This window comes from Primulina huaijiensis, chromosome 4 (genome assembly GCF_012295235.1).
Source record: "Primulina huaijiensis isolate GDHJ02 chromosome 4, ASM1229523v2, whole genome shotgun sequence".
NCBI classification, from domain to species: domain Eukaryota; kingdom Viridiplantae; phylum Streptophyta; class Magnoliopsida; order Lamiales; family Gesneriaceae; genus Primulina; species Primulina huaijiensis.
In genome coordinates, this window is record NC_133309.1 from 23,256,081 (window position 1) to 23,281,391 (window position 25,311).

The following is a 25,311-nucleotide window of genomic DNA, read 5'->3' on the forward strand; positions in this document are numbered from 1 at the left end:
TGAGAGGTTTTTGAGATGATGTTAAAGTTAAGTTTATTTTTGAAATAATGTTAGTTTAGGTTGGTTGACGTTTTATGATTTTATGTTTTGAATTACTTTCTTTTTTATTTTCAAAGAATAGTTGATTGGTTTATTTTTAAATGGTGCAAAATATTCATATTTTAAATGCTTAGTGTTTCGGCCGAATGAATTAGAAAGAAAAAAAATTTATAGTACTTTTTAAGAAAAACGATTAGTGAACGTTTCAAACAAACACTCCTTAAATTAAGAAAATGACCATGTCATACAAGGTTTCTGAGTTTCTCTAATGTGGTTTACCTGGTTGACATGATGTGAAAGTTATAGCGTTCATCCCAAGAGTTTATCCAGTGTACACCTACGAGCAGCGGTTCCAGATTTCCCTGTTGAAAAATGAATTTTGTCCCTATACCGTACAATGTTAGGAAAAATTGCAATTTTAGTTTTGTAGGTTTATCTGTATTTTGCTTTAGTCTTGTAACTTGTTAATGTTTAGTTTTCATCAACTAAATTGATTTTTTTTTTGTTTTGATATTTTTCACCCAAAACCATTAAATTTATTAAATATTATTTATTTGGAACTGATATTCTCCTATATGGAACATGTAGCAAAAATAAAACTTATATTATACACATTAAATTATATATAAACAAAAATAAAGAGAAACAACAAGTTTTTTTCCTCTCATTTTGAAATATCAATTGTCGTTTTGATTTGTTTTCTCCTTTATTTTTATTTTGATGTATGTAATACGAATTTATTTTCGCTACACGAACTACGTAGAAAAACATCGATGATAGGGAAAAAATATTCGAAAGAGTTAGTGATTTTTGACCAAAAAATGACAAACAAAAAAATTCAAATTAATGGACGAGAGTAAACTTTGACAAATTATATAAATAAAATATAAAATAGATCAAATTAAAAGTCTAAAATTACCATTTTTTTTACTAAGTTACCTAATAATAAACAGCAGCCAAAATATTATTTTTTATTTGCTTTATAAATATAATCAAATTCCGTGTCTTCCCCCTGTCCTTTGCTCTATCCCGCCGCTAATTGCCGTTTCCTTTCCCACGCCGTCGCTGTCTCCACGAGATTAACGATCAAGTTTACCAGCCGTCGAGTCGACTGACACTGCCAATTGACCGCTCGATTTTGGATGAACTGAAACCCCAATTTCCAGGTTTAGCATCTTATTTCCAAGACCCCAATGCTACATTAATGGATGGGGATACAATGCCCCTGTGAATATCTATGTATTTCTCGCGATAGGGTTTTGTCTGTGTTCTGTTATTCTTATTTGAGTTTTTTGCCGCTCATGGGTTAGTTTGTTCATTCCAATTTATAATTTTTCTTCGTGTGGATTTTTTGGGTTTTGTATAAAATTCCTTTCTTTGATGAAATTAAATGGATTTTGGGCTTATTATGTATGATTCAAAGCGGTAGTCTTGTTTCAATGTGGTTTTAGGTTTTCTGAGTGTTTATCTTTTGGAGAACTTAAAGTTCATTTAAGTCCTTCAATGCGTATTCTTCGAGGAGTCACAGTTAGAGGAGAAGTAAAATCAATAAAAACTAATAATTTTATAAAAGAAAATTATATGTTTATTAGGATTATTATCGAAGTGTAATTCATCAATGAAGATGTACAATGCTATTTGAAACTCAAATTATCAAAGATTCTACTGGCTCGGATGCTCAAAAAAGACTGTCTTTGTAGAAATATGAGTGCACGTTTTTCTTTTTTTCTTTCCTTTTTTTTTTGTTTGTTTGTGGGACAGCTTACAAACTTGAGATCTTTGCAATATTTCCAGGGTTATTCTGCTTGGCAACAATAAGAGAGTAGTGGTTTGAGGCTTAATTGTATAAAAATTTGATTTAAACTTTGAACTCTTTAAATTCTGATATAATTTTTGTTTATTGAGGCATTATTAATGATGCAATGCTCTTGACAAAAGCAACCTGAAATCTTGTAATGTGTCAGCATGTACTATATTTTTCTGATTGTTTGTAATTCAGCCCTGCTTTTTATTGGAACTACTATTCAGTTCTTTCTCGGTTGTTTTTGAAAAATTTAACCTTGGAGATTATAATGTATATATCAATATGTTTCGAAGTCCCAATTTAAATTGAAAGTTTTGAAGTCTACTTGCAAGCGTATTGGAATATCATATTTGTGTCAAAATTGTCCAATGTTCCGTCCCAGTTCAAATGTTTGGAGAAAACACTCTGAAATCTGGATTTACTGATTTTTTATTATTAATTCTATTCATTTTCCGTGATACCTGTTTCTTGACGGCTAAATGACTAAGTACCTGAACAGTGTCATCGACTCATTGTTGCCTTGCAAATATCAAATTAGATATTAACCTCTTCATATTCTTGATTATGATTAATGGTATTTCATGTTGTAGAACTTCTTTGGTGCAAGAGTTGGTTTTTGCACGGGATCTACTTCTACCGGAAAATTTTCCTGACCAATTTCTCAAATCAATTCCCGCAAGTATTCTTCACCAGTACCTAAATCAATCCCAAAACTTCCATGCTGTCGAAATTTTGCAATCCCTCTTCCTTAAAAGCTGAACCTGGTTTGATTAAAGATTAATTTTTTTGGCCCGAGGAATCGGAGGGATGCAAATTATAAGTGTGAAGAGGATTCATCATAAATGTCATTGTTACTTCAACGTCTCAAATGGTTTGTTACTGGTTTTAATAAATCAGCATCTTTGAATCCCAAGCGTTTGAACAGTGCTGATGTAAAGCCTTTCCCCCTTGTACACTTGCCTGAGCAACAAAAGCAACAATCAGTGAAGCCGAACAATCTCAAGCCTAACAGTGAAAATTTTAAACTACCAATGCTGGAGGCTGTTTATGAGGTTGCTGTTTATATTCATCGGTTTCACAACCTTGATTTATTTCAGCAAGGGTAAGTGTAATATTAGTTTTGTTGCCATTCGATTGAGTGTGCTTGCTGTGTTGGTTGAACATATGCGTTCCATTCATATATATTTATTTATTAGATGGTATCAAATTCGCATTACGATGAGATGGGAAGATAGTGAACATGGTTCTCTGGGAACTCCAGCAAGAGTTGTTCAATATGAAGGTAATTATCCTTGAACTTGTTCATTTGTCAAAAGCCTATTTTTTAAGCTGTACCATTATCCTGCTATTTGTTGTTCTGCTAACCATTATTGTTCCAAATTATGAAATTGGATAAAAAGAAAAAAGCAGCACATTATTTCCCAACAAAGGGATCTTTTGTACACAAACTCATTTTGATGCATGTCGTTTCCTATTGCAACCCTATTTACTTGATGCTGAGACCACAGACAAATTCCTGGCCAGATAGTGTCATTTTTCATTCTGAGTGCTGCCAGTATATTGTTTCCGGAATTAACTTTCACACCTTGTGGAAGTAGATATTTTTAACCATCCCACACTTCTTGCTTTATTTGCTTGTTGTTTCTCTCTCAGAAGCTTTTTCAACCAGAGTTGTAATGTTAACTGATCACCTACTCTTTTGCATGTCTAAGAGTTGGAGAGGCTTATGAATTTTCAGTTTTATGAACAGCTCCTGATGTGGGATCTGAAGATGTGTATGGAGTCTGGAGAATTGATGACACTGACCACAGCTTTTCAACACAGCCTTTTCGAATCAGATACGCGAGGCAGGATATTCTTTTGTCAATGATGGTCTCTTTTAACTTATCTCTTAGCAGTATTGAGGTAATTTTTATCCTTTCTGCTAGTATTTTCATGCAGCACATTGTTTATGTAGAGAATATGCCTATTTCTGAATCAAACTTGTAGGAATTGATCCTTTGAGTGGACGATGAAAATTAAATAAGAATTAATGCATTTAATAACAGATGCTAGTAGCAAACACATGCCTTGCAGGTGCATATAACTTAGGTGTTGGGTAGAACATGTAAACTGGTGAAGGTCTTTTCTGGTATAGCTTTTTAAGAGATTGAATTGGGAAAGCAGAATGCCTGCTTTTATTTTTGTTTAAACACAAACATAAATTCAAGTTCGAGTTAGCATGCGTATTTTTCCTGCCAACTTAATGGATATTTTTATTATCAGGGTCCATCCTCATCTGCTGTTATTCTGAAGTTCGAACTTTTGTACTCTCCCGTGTTGGAGAACAGGTAAACGAAATAAAATTCTTGTTTATGGTGTTGTTCATATGATAATGTTCTTTTTAATGTACTCTATTTTTTGTTTTCCACTTTCTCTAGTGGGTCAGTATATCAAAAGTTCAGTAAATTTCATGTTCTTGGTTGTAGTAATTTTATTTAAACATTTGTAGGTACAATATTCAGGCTTGTTTGGATTCATGCCCTGCTGCCATACATGAATTTCGACTCCCTCCTAAAGCACTTTTGGGGTTGCATGCTTATTGCCCAGTTCATTTTGATGCTTTTCATGCTGCATTAGTTGATGTAAGTGTGCATGGCTGCCTGCTGAAAAATGGGGTTTACACTTCCTCGCTGAAGGTACCCAGGTTTGTTACAATTTCCATTTTTTGAGGTTAAATTTTGAATAGTTGGAAGATACTGAAGAGTACACACACATATAACACAAGATCCACGTACCTCTACCAAGGAGGCTTGCATCCACGAGAAAGGTGCTCCAAGTATTATAATTCTTATTAATACCTCTTGGTTGAGTTGGTTCCTAATACAATCATCAACGAGAAAACACATTGGGGATAAATATGGTAGGAAATCCTACATAGATCACAATAAGATCAACTCGGGTTAGTTTTGCTTATGATGATATCAATATTGATTGTGATACAAGTGATTATTGTTTTATCAACTGTTTATCATTATTTTTATTGTTATTATCTTTTGTTTTCTAAATGTATTTCATTGAAGTTGTTTTGTGTCTTTCAGTGACCCTCGAGCTAATGAAGAAGATATTATTGGAGAGAATAATAAGTCCAAGCATGTATGTATCTTCTGGGCTTTCTGTTTTGCTGGAAATTCTACTTGGCTCCTAAAAAATTGGATAATTTATTGTTGATTTTTTTATTCGCTCATTTTTCCCATCACACATCAGGCTTCTTTTTCATTGTCCTCGATAGTTCATCAATTTGAAATAAGTACAACTGTCGATATAATGTATGATTATATCATATGTGTCATGAGCCTAAATCTGATGTGTTTTTAGCATTAAACATACAATTATCAGACTTAGATAGTGGCTTCATTTATATGTCCATAATCAATTCTATATGTGGATGCTTCTGATAACTTGTGATCTAGACGATTCATTATCTAATTCTGTTGTATTTTTGTTTCACATCTAGATACAAAGTTTTTTTGTAATATTTTGGGTTGCCTTGGAAGTCGGAACCATCCTCAATTTCTAGTATCTTGCATTTGTTGGTGTTGGTGAGTTGTTGATGTTTCGTTTTTTTAACAGGTTATGCTTGTTAAAGCATTATCAAGTGCCCGTGACGTACTAACAGAAGAGTTTCAAAAGATCAGCAATGCTATCAATCAACCAATTGATATAAAACATATTACTTCTAATGAGTTGTTTGGTTTCACTCCAACATCAGATTCGACAATGGCAGGTGCTGAAGTTTTAACAGTAGTTTCAAGTAAACATGGCAATGTATCTGAGGTGCTTTGTTCATCTTGCCGATTCATTTTGTTGCTTTTGTTTTCCTTTTGTGCCTATTAAATTTTTTTCGTATTTTGTTTTCTTTTGCAACCTTTTCAAGAATGGTGCTTTTATTCCTTGAACAGAAACCAAATAGTGAAGTTGATATTCAGACTGATGTTTTTCTCCATTCATTATCTGAGGATAAACTACTGAGGGTATTTGATTCCATCGGCAATCAATTGTTCTACTTATGGAGTATATTTTTGAACTTTCACAGGTTTGTTTTTATCCTCTGATCTTTTTCTAACAACATGGATGCATCTTTGTGATATTCTTGTTTCTATGTTTGTCTTCTATATTTTGTCCTTATCATGGCTCTCCTCCCTCTCACCCTTAGTTAGAGTGCTTATTGAAAGATGTGAGAGCTATTATATTTTGAAGAATGCTCTTGAAATTTTTTATCTATCTGATTCACCTTGTGATTTTTTAGAGGTAGTACTGATACTTTTCTTTTTCAGGGCTAACATAAAGAAGATTCTTGAATTTCTTCGTAACAAGTGGGCCAGTGATCGGAAAGCTGAATGGTCAATCTGGATGGTTTACACTAAGGTCGAGATGCCTCACCAGTATATAAGCAGTGTGGTAGATGAATCCTCTTATAATGTATTACGTGGTAAAGCGCCAGTTTTACGGAAGTTAACTAGCGATGTAATCGCCCCAACACTTTTAGTCGATTTTCAGATCATTTTTTTTAACTAGCTATTTAAATCAGTTTTTTGTGCAGCCTGCAAATACTGCAGCTATGAGAGCGGAGCTTCATAGGCGAAGTATTGCACAAATGAGGGTGAGTTCTCCTAGACAGTGCCACATAGTTCCCCTTTAGTTTTCCTAAACTTGAGCTGGTACTGCTCCTCTGCAGATCAACAATCGGTCTATTCAAGACATGCATATATTTGGAGATCCATCACGCATCCCTATTGTCATAGTTGAACGAGTTGTTAGTGCACCTTTACGTTCAACAAGTGGAAATTCTTATTTCAGTCAACTGGAACAGAAAGATACAAATAGCTTGATTGGTGGTTTTGGGCCTGACCATACTGACAAGTTATCGAATGCCACCAGCATTCGCCAAAATGGTCGGACTCTGAAGATCGTAATATTTGTCCATGGCTTCCAGGCATGTTCTATTTTGACTATAAGATATCTATGTTTATTATCTCACGACTTGCTATTTGCTTTTCCGCTTGAAATTTGTGCTCTAATGTGTTCACTCAACTTTTATGAAGTTGTGATTGATAATTGATTCTCCCAAGAATTAACACAAAAAAGACACAGTACGAGAGACTCATTTTCAAAACTCAGCATGATTGTTACTTCGTTCGTTGGCTCCTTAAATTTCTTAGACTATGTGTGGAGAAAAGAGAAACAAAATAAGTTAATTGTACTAGATTATTTGAGTCACGACGTGCTGTTTGCTTTTCCGCTTGAAATTTGTGCTCTCATGTGTTCACTCAACTTTTATGAAGTTGTGATTGATACTTGATTCTCCCAAGAATTAACACAAAAAAGACACAGTATGAGAGACTCATTTTCAAAACTCAGCATGATTGTTACTTCGTTCGTTGGCTCCTTAAATTTCTTAGACTATGTGTGGAGAAAAGAGAAACAAAATAAGTTAATTGTACTAGATTATTTGAGAATATCTTGTTCCTACTGTGTAGATAATAATAATATAAATTAGGATTGATAGTTGTGTATATAATGAGGCACTTTGTATCATAATGAGGATAAGAACAATATTATTCATATCACTGAGACAATGTTCTTCACTCTTATGTGCATATCTTCCAAGTATTCTTTCTGTTCACATGGTATCAGAGCCGTAAGCATTTGATAACGCTGTGTCTGGGGAAAATTTGACGCCCTTGATTCCCGTTGAAGAGGCAACCAACCGCGTTTGGGCAACAAATCCGACATCTAGCTGACCCTGAACAAGAGCGATAATGTCTGGGTCAAAAGAAGAACTGAGTTCGGAAGTCCATAGAGACGTGGTGGTTGGGAATCACAAGACCTGTACCCTAATGGGCTTGAACACTCATCGGTCCAGCTCACCATTAATAAATCGAATGGAAAAATTTTCTGGAATGGGCCCAATCCGTTAAATTGGTAATGGCGAAGGCTAGGATACTTGACAGGAGAAACGAAGGAACAAGAGAAGACAGATTAAAGTGGAGCTCATAGAAGTTTGACCATGAAACCTTCATAGGGAAAACCTACTGCAAAGGACGTTTGGGATGCTATGAGGGAGACATATTCTGATTTGGAGAATTCCTCCCATATTTTTCAGCTATAAACAAGGTCGTGGAATTCCAAGCATGGGGAAAGAAATGTAATCGATTATTACAATGAGATGTGAGCACTATGGCGGGAACTAGACTTGTGTTATGAATAATCTTGGGAATGCAAGAATGACAATATAAAATACCAGAAGCGCATGTAAAATTATCGTGTATATGTGTTTCTTGCTGGACTAAATTGAGAGTTTGATGATATTCGTGGCAGAATTCTGGGGAAGAACCCCCTTCCATCCCGTGCGAATTTTTTGCAGAAGTAAGAAGAAAAGAGGGTAGACGTCGGGTAATGTTGAGTGGAAAGCATGTGTCTGCAATTGAAGTGTCAGCCTTGGCGTCCAAAAACACAACCAACTACCTGCAGCCTAGACAATTGCAGAAAGGGAAAAGAATCAAGTGTGAGCACTGTCATAAACTGAATCACACACAGGAGACTTGCTAGGAACTCCATGGCAAACCACAAAATTGGAAGCCGAGGTTTCCAAAGCTAAAGGGCCGAGAGTTTATAGCAAATCAAACATATGGAGAAGAAACTAGGTTACCTCTTGAACACCTGCTTTTAGTAAAAAAAAAATTGGACCAATTGTATACACTTTTCCAATCTACGCAGTTCTCAAAACCCACCTCTGTGTCATCCTCTAGTTCATTAGCCCAACAAGGTAACGTCTTCCAACATAGAGCCTTAGATACATCTATCTTATTTGATGATCTATAGATAATAGATTCAGGAGCAATCGACCACATGACATGTTCATCTAGATTATTTTTATCTTATACCCCATGTGCATAAAACAAAAAAATCAAGATAGCCAATGGCTCTTTATCCTCAATTGCAGGAAAATGATCCATCACTATTTCAAAAAAATTGATTGTGCACAACATTCTCCATGTCCCTAATCTTTCTTATAACTTAATGTCGATCGGCCAGTTAACTAGAGAACTTAGCTGTTGTGATAAATTCTCACAAAATTTGCGTAAATTTCAGAATTCGGACTTGGGGGTGATGATTGGCAGTGCTAGGTAGAAAGGTGGACTCTACTACTTTGAGAAGTCTGACTCACATAAACAAGCCCAACAATCCAGCATTGAACCAAATCCAAGTACCAATGATATAATGTTAAGGCATCGTAGATTAGGACACCCAAGTTTGTCATATTTGATACGTGTTTCCAGCTCTATTTAAGAATAAAAACTCTTTTGAACTTAAGTGTGAAGTGCGTCAATTTTCTAAGCATCATCGTGCCACTTTTCCAGCACATTCATTATCAAGCTTCTGCACCTTTTCCCGTTATTCACAATGATGTTTGGGGACCATTTAACATTCCAACAGTTTTGGGGAAAAGTGGTTTATCACATTTATTGATGATCATACACGAATGACCTGGGTATACTTGCTAAGTGCAAAATCTGAAGCTGAACATGTTTTCAAATTTATTTATACTATGGTTCAAACTCAATTTCAGAAAATATTCAAGTTTTTAGGATTGATAATGTGAAGGAGTATTTTAATCAAGTTCTAGAGGCATTTTTTCAGCAAAATGGGATAATTCAAAACTTCTTGTGTACGAACCCCCCAACAAAATGGGGTGGTTGAGAGAAAAATAGACATCTCCTCGAAGTAGTTAGGTCTCTCATGTTCACCACTGGAGTACCTAAGTACTTGTGGGGAGAAGCTATTCTAACTGCCAACTATTTGATTAATCGGATGCCTTCTAGAACCTTAACCTTTCGATCACCTTTATTCATGTTTAAAGACTACTACCCTTTGTCATACTTAGCTTCTGACTTACAAACTCGAGTGTTTGGATGCGTAACCGTTGTTCATGTGTATGATTGAGATAAATTGGATCCCCGGCATTGAAAAGTGTTTTTGTCAGATATTCTTCTACCAAGAAGAGATATAAATGCTTTGATCCTCGAACGAAGTAACTTTTTCGTGTCAATGGATGTAACTTTCTTTGAGTCTCAAGCCAGTTTTACTCCTCTTCAGGGGGAAATATACTTGATAACTCGTTTCTTAGCTTTGATTCTCTTAATAGAAGCCCTTCTGATGTCATAAAAATGAGTCTAGAGCCACCAACAAAAACACCAGAGTTAGGTTGCACCATTGAGAGTGACACTGCAACAAGGAGTGATAATGAGCGTCTGTTTGGTCAAGTCTACGCGAGAAGACAACCTCAGAGTGGGAAAGATCCAATGATCCCACACAACCATGAGTCAGAACAGAGAAAAGAATCCGATGTCACAACTCCTCCAAGCCCAGGTAATGGATCTGAGCCATCTCTAGATCTCCCCATCGCCCTTAGAAAGGGCATTAGATCATGTACTCATCATCCGTTATCTGACCATGTATCCTACAAGAATATTTCTAAGTCCTATTCCAGCTTTATCTCCCAGTTACACAGTGTGGATGTTCTTAAGTCTATACTGGAGGCTCTAACTGTTCCACATTGGAAGAAGGCTTTTATTGAGAAAATGCACGCCTTAAAAAAGAATTAAACATGGGAGATAGTTTCGTTGCCAAGAGGAAAGCAAACAGTAGGCTGCAAATGGGTAACAAAAGTACTGTACGTGCTTTTTTGAAAAGATTAGGGTCGTAATTATTGGAAGAATTTTTTATATTCAACGTGAAACTCAACTCTGATGGGTCACTGGAGCGATATAAAGCCAAACTTGTTGCAAAGGGATTCACTCAAACCTATGGGATTGATTTTGAGGAAACTTTTGCTCATGTGGCAAATCTGAATATAGTAGAATCTTACTCTCTTTAACTGCGAACCTGGATTGACCCCTACGCCAATTGGATGTAAAAAATGCTTTTTCAATGGAGAATTGGAAGAGGAAGTATATATGAATGCTTCCCCTGGTTTTGAGGATCAATTTGGAAGAAGAATTTGCAAATTAAAAGAGTCACTACATGGACTAGAACAATCCCCACGAGCAAGGTTTGAAATTTTTTCCATGTCGGTAAAAAAACAAGGCCATACTCGGGGACAATCATATCACACAATGTTTGTGAAGCTCACCAAGGGTGGAAAGTGGCGGTCCTAATTGTGTTTGTTGATGACATAATTTTAACATGAAGCAATAGTGAAATAACAAGACTGAAATGAAGTCTTGCATCAGAGTTTGAGGTCAAGGACTTCGGTACCTTGCGTTATTTCCTGGAAATGGTAGTTGTCAGATCGAGAAATAGTATATCTGTCTCACAGAGAAAGTATATCATGGATCTACTTGAAGAAACTGGGATGAATGGATGCAGACTAGTGATACTCCTATAGATCCAAACTTGAAATTGGGAAATGTGATTGAAGGAACTCATGTTGATACAGGGAGATATATACGATTGGTGGGAAAATTAATTTATCTTTCTAACACACGATCTGATATTGCCTTCGCAGTGAGTATGGTGAGCCAATTCATGCACTCTCCTTATGAGGAAAACTTGGAAGATGTCTACAAAATCTTGAGACACTTAAAGAACACTCCGGGGAAAGGATTACTATTCAAGAAGAGTGATTAGTGGAGTAATTTACAGACGCTCATTGGGCTGGATCAACCACAGACAAAAGATCAACTTCAGGGTACTGAACTTTTTTGTGGGAAAACCTAGTCACTTGGAGGAGTAAAAAACAAAATGTAGTAGTGAGGAGTAGTGCTGAAGCTGAATCAAGCTATGGTGAATGGAGTTTTTGGATTACTATGGCTTAATATGGTCCTTGAAGAATTGAAAATAGAAGTAGAAAAGCCTATGTAACTGTTCTTTGACAGCAAGTCAGCTATTAGCATTGCAAATAATCCAGCTCGGCGCGACATAACCAAGCATATGGAGATTGACACACGAGGAAAAGTTGGAAAGTAGGGTGATATGCATGCCTTTGTTACGTTTGAGCAACAGATTGCAGATTGTTTAACCAAAGGACACTTTCGACCAAAGTTTGAAGAATTCACAAGTAAGTTGGGCATGATTGATATGTTTGCACCAACTTGAGGGGATTGTGGAGAAAAAAGAAAAAAAATAAGTTAATTTGACAAGATTATTTGAGAATATCTTGTTCCTATTGTGTAGAAAATAATTAAGGAAAATCAACGTAAATTAGGATTGCTAGTTGTGTATATAATGATACACTTTGTATCATAATGAGTAATAAGAACAAATATTATTCATACCACTGAGACAATGTTCTTAACTCTTATGCACATATCTACCGAGTATTCTGTCTATTCACACTATGTTTATTTGCTCGGAAATGGCATTTAAATTAGGAATCCTGGTTGCTTGACATTTAATTTGTGTTTTCCATGATATCTTGGATTTAAGAGAAGGAAGCTGTATAAACTAGGAATCATTTGGGTGCTTTTGTATTATTTTTATTCATAAATAAAGTTATTGTATGTGTATATGGCAAGTAACTGTATTGATATACATGCTAATATGCATCTGTAGGTTAGATATTAGATTTGCTTATTACCATGATGAGTAGATTATGATTTCTTTTACTATATTTCAATACATAACTTTGTGTCATATTTATTTCTTCAGTTATCCTCAAAATAATGTCATTATTTTTATAATTATCTTGACTTCAATAAGAGTTATTTATGTATTCCAGCATGTATGTGATATTAAAATTTCCTATAATCCACTGAATGGTAGATTCCGGAATCTGGTGTTCTTGTGACAAACATATGTTCCTTGGGATTGAGGATTTTAGGTTCTATTTTCTAGAGTTCAATGATTGTGTTGGCTAATTTATCAATCAGATGTATATATTGATTGCAATGTAGTTGTCCTGTAATTTGGTAGATGTTGTACACTGGCTAATGACCGTAAAGGTTACAATATAAAAGATTTCTGAATCATGGAGTTAACTTCTTTAAATGTCGGTTTGAATTGTCTTAATGTTACATGTTTTGACTTCTTAAGAAGGAATATTATTTCATGTTACGTCTTGCATTACAATTCTATGCCATTTAAGAAGCATGGTAAATATTAATTGGTTGGAAAGATTCATACTATTTGCAGGGACATCATCTGGATTTACGGCTCGTCAGAAATCAGTGGCTTCTAATAGACCCAAAGGCCGAGTTTCTTATGTCAGAGATTAATGAGGAGAAAACATCTGGAGATTTTAGAGAAATGGGACAAAGGCTTGCACAAGAAGTTGTATCTTTTATAAAAAAGAAGATGGATAAGGTGTCTAGATCTGGAGTCTTAAGGACCATCAAGCTTAGTTTTGTTGGTCATTCCATTGGAAACATCATATTGAGAACTGCGCTATCAGGTTTAACTCCGGCTCAAAAGACCAGCACCTTATAATCTGCATAATACTCATTGCTGATTGTCATATTTACTCGTGCAGAGAGCATTATGGAACCTTATTTGAGATACCTGCATACATATCTTTCTGTCTCTGGCCCACATCTTGGTTATCTTTATAGTTCGAACTCTTTATTTAATGGGGGTTTGTGGCTCTTGAAGAAGCTCAAGGGCACACAGTGCATTCATCAACTGACTTTTACTGACGATCCTGATCTCCAAAACACCTTCTTGTACAAACTCTGCAAGGTACTGGTTGAGCTCTTACCTTCCGCATTTACATCTTTTAGTTGCCATTTGACAGATTGTCCTATCATTTTAAGTTTGGGCTAAAGGTTCGTAATTCTGTCTTGTTTCTCAGCAAAAAACCTTGGAAAACTTCAAAAGCATTATTCTGTTGTCTTCACCGCAGGTTAGTTCACATCCTACTTAATCAAGTTCGTTATTGGATCCTTGTAACGTATTTGAGAAAAAAACCTATCCGAGGACCGTGTTTTAAACTTTAACAAACCAGATTCTTATGTTGGCATTGCCAATCATTCCGCAATTTTTGTATTCCCGAAACCACATTTTTCATACAGTACAGATAACAATCCGGCGTGTTTCATGTTTGTAGGATGGCTATGTTCCATACCATTCAGCTAGGATTGAAATGTGCCCTGCATCTTCAGGAGACTACTCCAAAAAGGGCAAAATCTTCCTGGAGATGCTGAACGATTGCTTGGACCAAATACGAGCCCCATCTTCTGAGCACCGTGTCTTCATGCGTTGTGACGTCAACTTCGACATCTCTCTCCAAGGACGGAACTTGAATACCATAATTGGACGAGCTGCTCATATCGAGTTCTTGGAGACTGACATCTTTGCAAGGTTTATAATGTGGTCGTTCCCTGATTTGTTTATTTGATCACACGGTTAATAGTAAAAACACACTCGAACAGTGGAGCCTGTACTCGGTACCATCCAACCTCCAATTTTTACTACGAGGGACGAAAGTATCTATTGATCTTGGGATGGCGCGCGACTCCTGGGCGTAAGTTACATAATCCCATAAACTGGTGGCTATGGACGACGTGCAGGTACGGGCAACAGAGTCGGCCTCTGATGTAAATTATATGCTGCTTGCTGGTTGAGGTAGACGAGCTTCCATTTATATGGTAGGCAATGAAATTTTTTTTGTTATATCTAAGCATGACATATGACCACTTAATTGAGATTAAATTTCTATGATTAATATCACACATATGGATGATGGTACTGTTAATTTAATGTAAAGCTTCGCAGTTCTTGGGATGATCTTTTCATTTTTTTTATATAACTTTGTTTTAGAAATTTTTTATGCAGGAACATAGTTTCGAATTCTTTTCTTTTTGCACGTTCAGTTGTTGTAGCTAGGTTCTACATAATTTGCTTAATTTCAAAGAAAATAAAATGGGTCTATATTTGAAATAAATCGACTAAAAATAATATTTTTAACATAAAAAACAATATTTTTTCACAAATAAGACAGATTGGGTTCAAAAGTGCGTAATAGCTCACTGATCGAGCTTTCTTGCACAGAAGATGAACGGGATTATCGAAGCTGTGTGAAGTAAAAATATATCGGTAGGGGAGCGTTACGTTTTAGAGGGAAGCCTCCGCACGAGCAGCGGTGGACGAAACGGAAAGACTTTTGTGATCTCAATAAATTGAATCGAGTACTATATATATATATATATATATATATCATCGATTCTTTATATAAAACTCGTTCGATGTTTCGAGATACGATGATTATTGTATGAAATTCATCTAGTATGGCATAAAACACTAAATAATAAGTAACCATAGATACATTTGTTGAGATAAAATTATGACTAAAGGACGTACGATGTGTTTTTTTTTTTTTTTTGAGAGTCCTAATCTAAGTGGCGGGGATCGAACACGGCCAGTTCACAAGGAAATCCCGGATGAGACCACTGGACCAAATGCTCGGTCTCAACTTACGATGTGTTTTTATAAAGAATATAATTGTATATTTTCAATATAAATTTTATTTTTTGATAATATATACAACACACACTATTTTAAATTTATGATTAATTATTATTAATTTTTAATTCGTATATATCTTGAAAAATCAAATAGCAGGTGTCATCTTCTTCCACCGGCTTAAACCTCTGAAGTCGTCCTCTCTTCCATTTCCATGTGAAGACACGAAATGACCAAACTAGTCCTCCCCCACCATCATAATCTCATCCCTATCCTCACTCCCATTCCCAAACTCCCCCTTGCCCCTAAATTCATTCGCCACGGCCAACGCCCGGTCCTCCGCCGCAGCATCTCTGTCGTCTCCAAGGTTAAATCTAAAGAACTCGTCCTCGGTTACCCAAGCGTCACCGTCGAGAAAGGGAAGTACGGTTACGATGTGGAAACTCTAATCAACAAGCTATCCAGCCTCCCTCCACGAGGCAGCATAGCCCGCTGCCTCGATACATTCAAGAACAAGCTCTCCCTCTCCGATTTCTCTCACGTTTTTAGAGAATTCGCTCACCGCAGCGATTGGCAGCGTTCTCTTCGTTTGTTCAAATACATGCAGCGCCAGATATGGTGCAAACCTAATGAACATATTTACTCCCTCGTTATTGGGATACTCGGCCGCGAAGGTCTTCTCGATAAATCTGCGGAGATTTTTCATGAGATGGTAACTCATTCTATCCCAAGGACTGTGCTTTCTTACACTGCTATAATTAATGCTTATGGTCGAAATGGTCAGTATGAGACTGCCATGGAGTTGCTTGAGAGAATGAAGAGCGAGAGAATTTTGCCCAATATTTTGACTTATAATACTGTTATTAACTCGTGTGCGCGAGGGGGATATTCATGGGAGGGGTTGTTGAGTTTGTTCGGGGAAATGCGGCACGAGGGGGTTCAGCCGGATTTGGTTACTTATAATACATTGTTGAGTGCTTGTGCTAACAGAGGGTTAGGAGATGAAGCCGAGATGGTGTTTAGAACGATGAATGAGAGTGGGGTTTTACCCGATATCACGACTTATAATTATTTGGTTGAGACTTTCGGGAAGTTGGAGAGGTTGGAGAAGGTTTCGGATTTGCTTAGGGAGATGGAGACAAGTGGGAATTTGCCAGATATAATGAGTTATAATGTGTTGTTGGAGGCTTATTCACGAAAGGGGAACATAAAAGATGCCATGGGGGTGTTTAGGCAAATGCAGGCTGCTGGGTGCAAGCCGAATGCGGGGACTTATAGTATTGTACTTAATCTCTTTGGGAAGAATCGGAGATATGACGAGGTGAGGGATCTTTTCCTCGAGATGAAGGTGAGTAATACTGAACCAGACGCAGACACTTATAACATACTTATCAAGGTGTTTGGAGAAGGAGGCTATTTTAAGGAGGTGGTGACATTGTTTCATGATATGATGGAAGAGAATGTGGAGCCAAATATGGAAACTTATGAAGGATTGATTTATGCTTGTGGGAAGGGAGGGCTTCACGAGGATTCAAAAAGGATTTTGCTTCATATGAATGAGAAAGGATTGGTACCAAGTTCCAAAGCTTACACTGGGGTGATTGATGCTTATGGCCAGGCAGCATTGTATGAGGAGGCTCTTGTCGCGTTTAACACAATGAATGAAATTGGAAGCAAGCCAACAATTGATACTTTCAATTCTTTCATTCATACTTTTGCAAGAGGTGGACTTTACAAGGAAAATGAAGCTATTTTGTCGAGAATGGTAGAGTTGGGTGTTCCTAGAAATAGAGATTCATTTCATGGTGTGATAGAAGGTTATAGGCAGGGAGGCCAATTTGAAGAGGCCATAAAGGCTTACGTTGACATGGAAAAGGTTAGTTGTGATCCTGATGAATGCACCCTTGAGGCGGTCTTGAGTGTCTACTGTTTTGCCGGTCTTGTTGATGAGAGTGAGGCGCAGTTTCAGGAGATTAAGCAGTTGGGTATACAGCCAAGTGTCATGTGCTACTGTATGATGCTGGCAGTGTATGCAAAAACTGACAGGTAAGGCTTCGGTAATACGCATTCTATCAATTTAATCATCGCAAGATGCACATTATATTTTTATGTTGCCTTTATAACAGTGAAACATTCGAATCCTTAATCTGGAAGGTTCACTTTTGTTTTTGGAAGAATAGTGCCCGTTTGAAAAACTAATAATGAAAACAGAAGAAAATAGAGGCATCCGCAACCATCTCTAGATTAGTTGAACAATAATTTATTGATAACTTGATTGTCCTCTCATCTTTTGGGAGGTTTTCAATTTCAGGGTTATTTCCTTACAAAATCACCACTTTCTCTTGTTATGTCCTGCCTGTAGGTTAAATATAGCCTAGGTCCCTGAGAAATCCTTTAAGAATATTGTTTCTAATAATAGAAAATAAAAATCTTGTTGACCTGATGATTTTTATAGGTCTATGAGTTGATAGAGTCGCTGTCTGTTCTTACAGCTTATCGTGGGTAGTCTTGAGGTAAGATAATGTAGGATGTTATATATTTCAGGATTTGCAATGGTGGAAGAAAACTGATGAATATCTGAAAAGTGGTTGCGAATGAATATCAATGATTTCTCTCCATATTTGTGTACATTATAAATCATAATCCATTGCGTCTACTTCACCTACATACTCCTTGCTGCCTAGGGGTGTAATATCAGTCAAGTTAGCTTGCAGCCGTTTGTCTCGAGCTCAAAATAATATTGCATGCATATTTGGCTTCTAAGTTTTTTTATTACTTTTATTATTTATTTATATTTTAAATATGTACTATATGATATATAGTGATGAAATATTATGATATTTGAATATTAATAAAATATTAAAATTCATGTTCATATGCATTTTTCTTTGTTTTTAAAAAATATTCCAACTTTGTCATTAAAATAGTGTAGAATGCCCTCGGTTATACTTAATTTTGAATTAGTTCATTTATAAAACTTTGTGAGTTGCTCGAGCTTGAATCTAAAGATTCATGACACTAAGTCTAAAAAATTTTGGAAATACGGCTTGAGCTCAAGTCTTTTACATCCCTATTTTCTTCACTTCCGCCTTCCCTTGACGTCTATCACCAATGCTAGCTAGTCTTTTAAACTCTCCTAATCAACCTATCATATTTGCTTACCGATCTTTAGTTTGTTAGTATTGTTGATGCAAATGAGGTCTAAAGGTGAATGAGAGAAGGACTGAAGGAAAATTTTCTCTTCTCATATCCAACATTATGTTGGATTTTTTACATTGGGGTGGAGGAGTTTTTGATGATTCCCGGGCATGATGATGTATGCTTGGGATTGAATAGAGGTAGTCAAACTTTTAATTCACTCTCATTGAAGAAGGTACTGGTAAAGATAATCTCTTGGGTCTGTATTTTGTGGATATTAACATAAGAGTGAGGAGGAGTTGCTAAAACGTCTGGTTACGAAAAGCATCTCTTATCTGAAGTGACTAGAAAGGAGAATAATTAAGCAGACGACTAATAAAGAACCAGAACAGCGTACACAGCGACGTTGCTTTTAATTTTTTTTTCTTTGCAGTCTAAGCTGTGTAAAACTATCATTTCCGGGAACTGGATGTGCAATAGAATGCTTGGCATGTTAAAAATTCAGTTTCAGTGCCTGGATATAGTGTATGTTTTGGCTTATTGTTGATATAGGAAATTGAACAAGGTTTATCTGGCATTTATGAAATTGTTGAGAAATCTAATAAATGATTAGTTCCTTCTATTTTGGTAGACTTGTCTGAGGTCTCGAATTTTTTTTTCCAGGTGGGACAAGGCCAATGGGTTGCTAAATGAGATGCGGACAAGCAGGGTTTCTAATATTCACCAGGTCATTGGCCAGATGATCAAAGGTGACTACGATGATGCCAGTAATTGGCAAATGGTAGAGTATGTCTTTGACAAACTCAACTCTGAGGGATGCGGTTTGGCAATCAGATTCTATAACACAATTCTAGAAGCTCTTTGGTGTTTGGGCCAGAAGGAAAGGGCCGCAAGAGTGCTTAATGAAGCAACAAAAAGGGGGCTGTATCCTGAACTATATCGTAAAAACAAACTCATATGGTCCATTGATGTTCACAGGTATCGTTCTCATTTCACTTTGGTTGATTTCTTATATTCAGTATGGAATGTATTTTTATATTTTTTATGCTTTCTTTAGAATGTGGCCCGGAGCTGCATGCGCTGCAATATCAGTATGGCTGAACAGTTTGCAAGATCTGGTAATTAATGGGGAGGATCTGCCTCAACTGTTTTCTGTTGTCGTGGTGTAAGTATTTCTTCTTCCACGTATTTGTGGATTTAATATATATCTTGGGAAGAGTTGAAGGCATCCTGGATGTCTTTGGTACATCATATTTCTTGAACATAGCAGGAAATCATCTGGCTAAATATTAGTTTGACACCTAACTTTCTAATATTTCTTTCCTTCTTGTGCTCTTTTTTTTATTTTTTTTTGGTCGAGCCCAAACTGTCTGAGTGTCTTCTTTATGTGGCTACAATGCCTTGTGGTGAAAGAAGAAATAGAAACTTGGTAGTTATCGAAATATTCTTGATAGATGTTCTACTTTCTTAATTCACAGACGGGGTCAAATGGAGAAGAGCTCAATAACACGAGACTTTCCTGTTGCAAAGACAGCTTACTCCTTGCTGAAAGATTTGTCATCATCCTTCTGTTTTCCTGGGTGGAATAAGGGGCGAATAATTTGTCAAAAGTCTCAGCTGAAGCGTGTTTTTTCGAAGACAGAACCATCTTCGGAAGACTCGAAATTAGATGACATAGTTAGTTTAGGTAACTCTCCTTTTCCCCTCCCAGGAACAAGTTCCTTTACAGTCAACCGAACACAACAAAATAGCTCCGACACCAATAAGACAGGCCATAGAACTAGCACAGAACTTATGGCCAGTGGAGTATGAACGGACATATACAATTTTCGCTCGAATTCAGGTCACATTGTCTCCTTGGACTGCTTCCTCTGTACTCGGCAAGAAATTAGAGCACCAAGGGATCTTCTAAGATGTAAACTCCATTGTTCCACTCCGGAGGAAGATGAGCTTGTGTTGTACACCGATCAGAACTCAACATGTGAAACGTTTCGAGGCTGCTCGACAACATTGCTAGATGTATATTCTATTGGTGAAGGGTTTTCGAGGTACTGGGCCTACTGGCTTTCCTTGTAGCTAAATATGTTATCTGGTTTAGTGCCAGGAAATCGGAATATGTCGGTGTGTTTCTACATGTATACACTGTGACACTTGTTATATTTATTCAACAATGGAACTGCAAGATGAACACAAGGGCATAATGTTCAGAATCACTATTATTACTCGTTAACAGATTCTTGATACTGTGTTTGGATACCAATTTAAAAATTGAGGAAAATGATTACCTTCAAGATTTTAGTTTTGTTGTGTCTTGCTTTTGTTTTAATGGTATCCAAACAGAGTGTAAATGAGTAAAATTGCCAACATTATCTAATACATTTTTCAGAGAACCAATGCCTCCTATGGGTTAAGCCTGACAAACATGTGATTTTGACAGCTGATAATATATTAAAGTCTAATGATTTGCTTTGTTTAAAATATTACCTGATCTAGTAGAAGCCAGATGTGCTTTATCGTATCTTATCCTCTTCACAAAGTAGCAAACAATCTTTAATTATATTATCATTAAGATCTGATTAATGTGATGAGCACGTCTTACAATATTCAAATACTTTCTAATTTTTTTCAATAATATTTTAGTTTAACGCCGGCCCGTCGTAATCGTAGTTATCTAGTTTTCAACATATAATCTTACTAAAAAATGCTTGATTTCATGCGAGAAAGTATTGATTGTTACCACATCCTTGTCCACTTTAAACTCGAGTGAATTCATCAAGAGGTAAAAAGTACAATAGACCATTTAATTGAGGTTTCCCCTTTGTTTAAGGTTGGGGTTTGAATTTCAATGAGGAATATAGAATGAAATATGTGGTCAAAGGGATCTAATCTATTGTGGCAGACAAGTGTGAGTTGTAAATTTGGTAGAATCTTGGGATTCCATCTTCAATACATAAACTATGCTATCATCTCCTATCTTCAATAATAAATTATTCTTCAACTTTTACAAGAATTGAGCCCAACTCCAATGGATATAGAGAGGATAGAGGGATCATAGACTTTTTGACAATGGTTTTCTAAACATGTCATAGGCTCATAAAGTCAATAAAGACATGCCATTGGTAATGGGAATGGTAGCCTTTCTTTCTCCTTATTCGAATATCAAGAAATCAACGTATGCCATCCATTTTAAAAATATTTGATTAATATTGCGTTTTTATGTGTGAACGATACATGTCATTTACTGTTTAGTCTGATTGATTGTTTTTCGTCTCATCAAAATTTATAACCAATGAGAAAAGTACAACTTAAATATTTAAAATCTTACGAGTTCTTGATATCTTAAAATAGTACATGATATTGAATACTTAAATCTAATAATTTGAATGCAAGAAAAAGATTGACAACTATATGGACAAATCTAAGGTGTAAGTAGTTTTGGTCAAGGGTCGGGTATGACCCGGACCCGAAACGGAATCGGCCCATGATGAACGAGCCGTTTAACTGGGTCAAAGTGTTTGACCTAGAATCGTGACCAAAACCGCTCTAAGGCTGACCGGTTACTATTTATGGGTAGAAAAACCTAACCCGATGGGTCGAACAATAATTTTTGTATTTAAAATTAATGGCCAATGATTGATAAAAAAAACCACTAGCCGAACACAACATATTAAAAGTGACGAAAAAGACAAAAACGAAACTGAAGAAACATTCAGAACGACGGGAAGAAATACGAGTGAATATGATTGAACATAATGAAATGCAATATATTTTTTTTATAAAAGATGTTAAAAGTTGAAATGTAATATATTTTTTATTGAGAAAATATAATAGATTTTTTTGTTGAGATAATGAAATATTTGAAAGAGTTGATTTTTAGATGAATTTGATAAAAATGAAGGAAATTATTGACTAAGTTGCGAGGTGGGCGTGCTAGGTTGCCCGCCTCAGCTCGTGAATGAAGAAGATCTGTGTGAAAGGTGGTGCGTTAGGACAATATATTTTACCTTCCCCGCGCATCCTTTTGAATAACGGAACATGCAGTACCGAGGAGCTCGCACTAAGATGTTAAAATTCGACCGCTTTATCGCAACCAAATATATATTTTTTAAAAGGGTTGGTCAGGACATTGACCCGACGGTTAACCTGACCCGAGCCCGTACCCAAATGGAACTCGGCCAGTAACGGTCCTAGACAGTTACGACAAATGATCAAAATTTTCCTGACCCTAACTCGCCGAGTCTTACCCTGACACGGCCCGTGGCCAAGTGTAGATGAAAGGACTAGAGTAATTTTATTATTGCAATCCACTTTGAAGATCACTCGGGGCATAATCTAGTTATCGACACTTTATTGTCAAAATTTGAGGCAAATTCGTTTTTATAATATGAAAAATGAAAATCTTACATAATACATTTTTATTTTAAGTAATCTCAACATTTTCTCAATTGAATTTATTTAAGAAAAGACAAGAATTTCCAAATTTGGAAGATATGATATCTTTATCCAACTATATAATATATTATGAGATATAAAATTATTAAATCGTTATCGAATAATTTAATTTAAATCATTAGATGACATGAATAATAATGACTCGTCATTATTAAATATAAAATATTTAATATCCTATCAAATGTAGCCGAAGGTATTTGTATTTTTTACAAGCTTCCGTTGCAATCAAATTAGAATTTTTTTATTCTTCCTTCAAATTGGAAAGGAAAAGAATTATTTAATTTATTGGGAGGCTGGACGATAATGATAATAATAATAATAATAATAATATTGAATTAACTTATTACTTGCAATCATCCGACACCAAGATCTATATAAAATCGAGTTGGTCTTTTGTGAGACGGTCTCACGAATCTTTATCTGTGAGACGGGTCAACCATATCGATTTTTACAATAAAAAGTAATAATCTTAGCTTAAAAGTAATACTTTTTCATGGATGACCCAAATAAAAGATTCGACCACAAAATTGATCCGTGAGATCGTCTCACAAAAATTTTTATGTCTAAAATATATAACGAACTCTCGAGTTTGAGATCCAATTATAATAATTCTCGACCTCAACTAAAAAACAACAACAATAACAAAGAAAAGTGGAAAAATTTGGTGGGGGCAACATCTAGATAATATACCTTATCTTTAGCTTATCTCTTCACCATATGCACCCTAACCACCTCCCAAAATGGACCCAAAAAAGCAAGGGTTAAAACAAATTCTAAGGTACTATATAAGATTTAAAATGTTTTTTTATCATATAAATAATATTTATATAAAATAAATATATTATTCTTTTTATATTTAGTTAATTTTATTGAATAATTTTTGTATTTTTATTATTTATCAAAGTAAAAAACTTGTTTTTATTATTTTCGTGTTTTAGAAATTTATATTTTAATATTTTGTTGGGTCGTGATCTTTTTTAGTCTGAAGATGGTAATTTTGTAAAAGACAAAAACTTGTGTGAAACGATCTCACGGGTCGTATTTTGTGAGACGGATCTCTTATTTGGGTCATCAATGAAAAAATATTACTTTTTATGCTAAGAGTATTACTTTTTATTGTGAATATTGGTAGAGTTGACCCGTCTCACAGATCAAAATTCGTGAGATCGTCTCACAAGAGACCTACTCTTTTAAAATATATCGACGAATCCTCTAAGGGTTCATGCACATGTTGCATGATTGTATAGTTAGGGTACGTGCTTGTAAAATCGTCTTTTTTGTGATGATCATTATTTATATAATTATTTTGGAGTTAAATAATGTATTATGCAAATAATCGATAATTTATAAAATTAACAATGATTAATTAGTGTAGATATATATTACAGATGATGATGAAAATGTTAAATTAGATATAATAACATAAGCTAAATTATACAAAATAAATTTAACAAAGAGAAGACAAACAGATAATTATATTTCAAATAAAAATTTTAAATTCATCTATGATTTTTTTTAAAAAAAAGTATTTATTTTATATATTTTTAGATATTATGGGCTAAATCCCATCCTACAATTATTATCATAAAGAAGAATAAATAAATAAATAAATAATATAAAGTTTGGTTAATTTAATCCTCACATGTCGAAAGACTGAGATAACCTTCTAGGTCAAGGAAAAAGGGAAAAATACAGAAACTACATTTTATTTTTCTTAAGGTTACTAATTTTTTTTTTGGGGATAAATAATGATGAGGTGCAATAATTATTATTACTAGATAGAGCGATTGAATTCTTGCGTTCGGGCAGATATGCAGTTTAAAATATTTGAATTGTACAATTATCATCAGTTATAACTTTTGGTAAAGCGACAAACACTTGGTCTTACAATTGATATCAGAGCCAAGATCGTATGTTCGATTCTTATTCATTACAATGAGTGCAATTATTGGAAGGAAGATTGTTGATGTGCAATAATTGTACATACTGGGTAGAATGATCGAATCATTGCTCTTGGGTTGCTGTGTGGTTTAAAAGAATTGAGTTGCATCATTACCACTGACTATAATTTTCGGTAAAACGGCAAACCCTCGATCCTACATACAATGATACAAGATAATGGCATCATCCACTATGTGTTAAAAATAAAATTATTTATTTTTTTTTAAAAAATTTAAAATGTCAAGAATGTGCGTCAATCAAGAGCATATGATTCTATTTTATACCTGGAGTATTGTACATCGATATGAAACAAGATAATCAAATTTTCAAATCTATTAAAAGTATATCAAGAGTAGCATTTCTGGTGTAACATAAACTCATTCATCAATAACGGATCCAGAAATTTAGATTTTAGGATATATAATTCAAAATAATAATAATAAAAATTTAAGAGGGGAGAAAACAAATTTTTATTCATAACATATAAATTATTTATA

The 25,311-nt window shown here is 35.3% G+C and overlaps 2 protein-coding genes across 3 annotated transcripts; both read left to right on the forward strand.

The window, feature by feature from the left end:
- Positions 1–1,030: 1,030 nt before the first annotated feature.
- LOC140975520 (uncharacterized) lies at positions 1,031–14,611 on the forward strand. 2 transcript variants are annotated; one of them, XM_073439262.1, is made up of 16 exons: positions 1,031–1,205; positions 2,434–2,945; positions 3,040–3,125; positions 3,594–3,748; positions 4,109–4,173; positions 4,335–4,529; positions 4,924–4,978; positions 5,456–5,659; positions 5,785–5,918; positions 6,160–6,349; positions 6,426–6,485; positions 6,561–6,818; positions 13,019–13,277; positions 13,356–13,561; positions 13,674–13,724; positions 13,929–14,611. In XM_073439262.1, the coding sequence occupies exons 2-16, from the start codon at positions 2,686–2,688 to the stop codon at positions 14,217–14,219; spliced, it is 2,469 nt and encodes an 822-aa protein (XP_073295363.1). In that variant the 5' UTR covers positions 1,031–1,205; positions 2,434–2,685; the 3' UTR covers positions 14,220–14,611. The 2 variants fall into 2 exon arrangements, with proteins under 2 accessions (XP_073295363.1, XP_073295364.1); XM_073439263.1 differs by lacking the exons at positions 1,031–1,205; positions 2,434–2,945 and having other exon boundaries at positions 3,039–3,125; positions 3,582–3,748.
- An 822-nt stretch (positions 14,612–15,433) lies between these two features.
- LOC140975521 (pentatricopeptide repeat-containing protein At1g74850, chloroplastic) lies at positions 15,434–20,634 on the forward strand. Its single transcript, XM_073439264.1, has 4 exons — positions 15,434–17,329; positions 19,085–19,399; positions 19,479–19,586; positions 19,900–20,634. Exons 1-4 carry the CDS (start codon positions 15,513–15,515, stop codon positions 20,231–20,233), a joined length of 2,574 nt encoding a protein of 857 aa, XP_073295365.1. The 5' UTR covers positions 15,434–15,512; the 3' UTR covers positions 20,234–20,634.
- Positions 20,635–25,311: the final 4,677 nt, after the last annotated feature.

Bases quoted from the DNA above. Each gene is read 5' to 3' on its own strand.
- LOC140975520 (XM_073439262.1), top strand. From the start codon at position 2,686: ATGTCATTGTTACTTCAACGTCTCAAATGGTTTGTTACTGGTTTTAAT. The intron at 4,530-4,923 runs GTTTGTTACAAT...TGTGTCTTTCAG, and splicing joins TCCTCGCTGAAGGTACCCAG to TGACCCTCGAGCTAATGAAG. The intron at 5,919-6,159 runs GTTTGTTTTTAT...TTTCTTTTTCAG, and splicing joins ATATTTTTGAACTTTCACAG to GGCTAACATAAAGAAGATTC.
- LOC140975521 (XM_073439264.1), top strand. From the start codon at position 15,513: ATGACCAAACTAGTCCTCCCCCACCATCATAATCTCATCCCTATCCTC. The intron at 17,330-19,084 runs GTAAGGCTTCGG...TTTTTTTTCCAG, and splicing joins GTGTATGCAAAAACTGACAG to GTGGGACAAGGCCAATGGGT. The intron at 19,400-19,478 runs GTATCGTTCTCA...TGCTTTCTTTAG, and splicing joins TGGTCCATTGATGTTCACAG to AATGTGGCCCGGAGCTGCAT.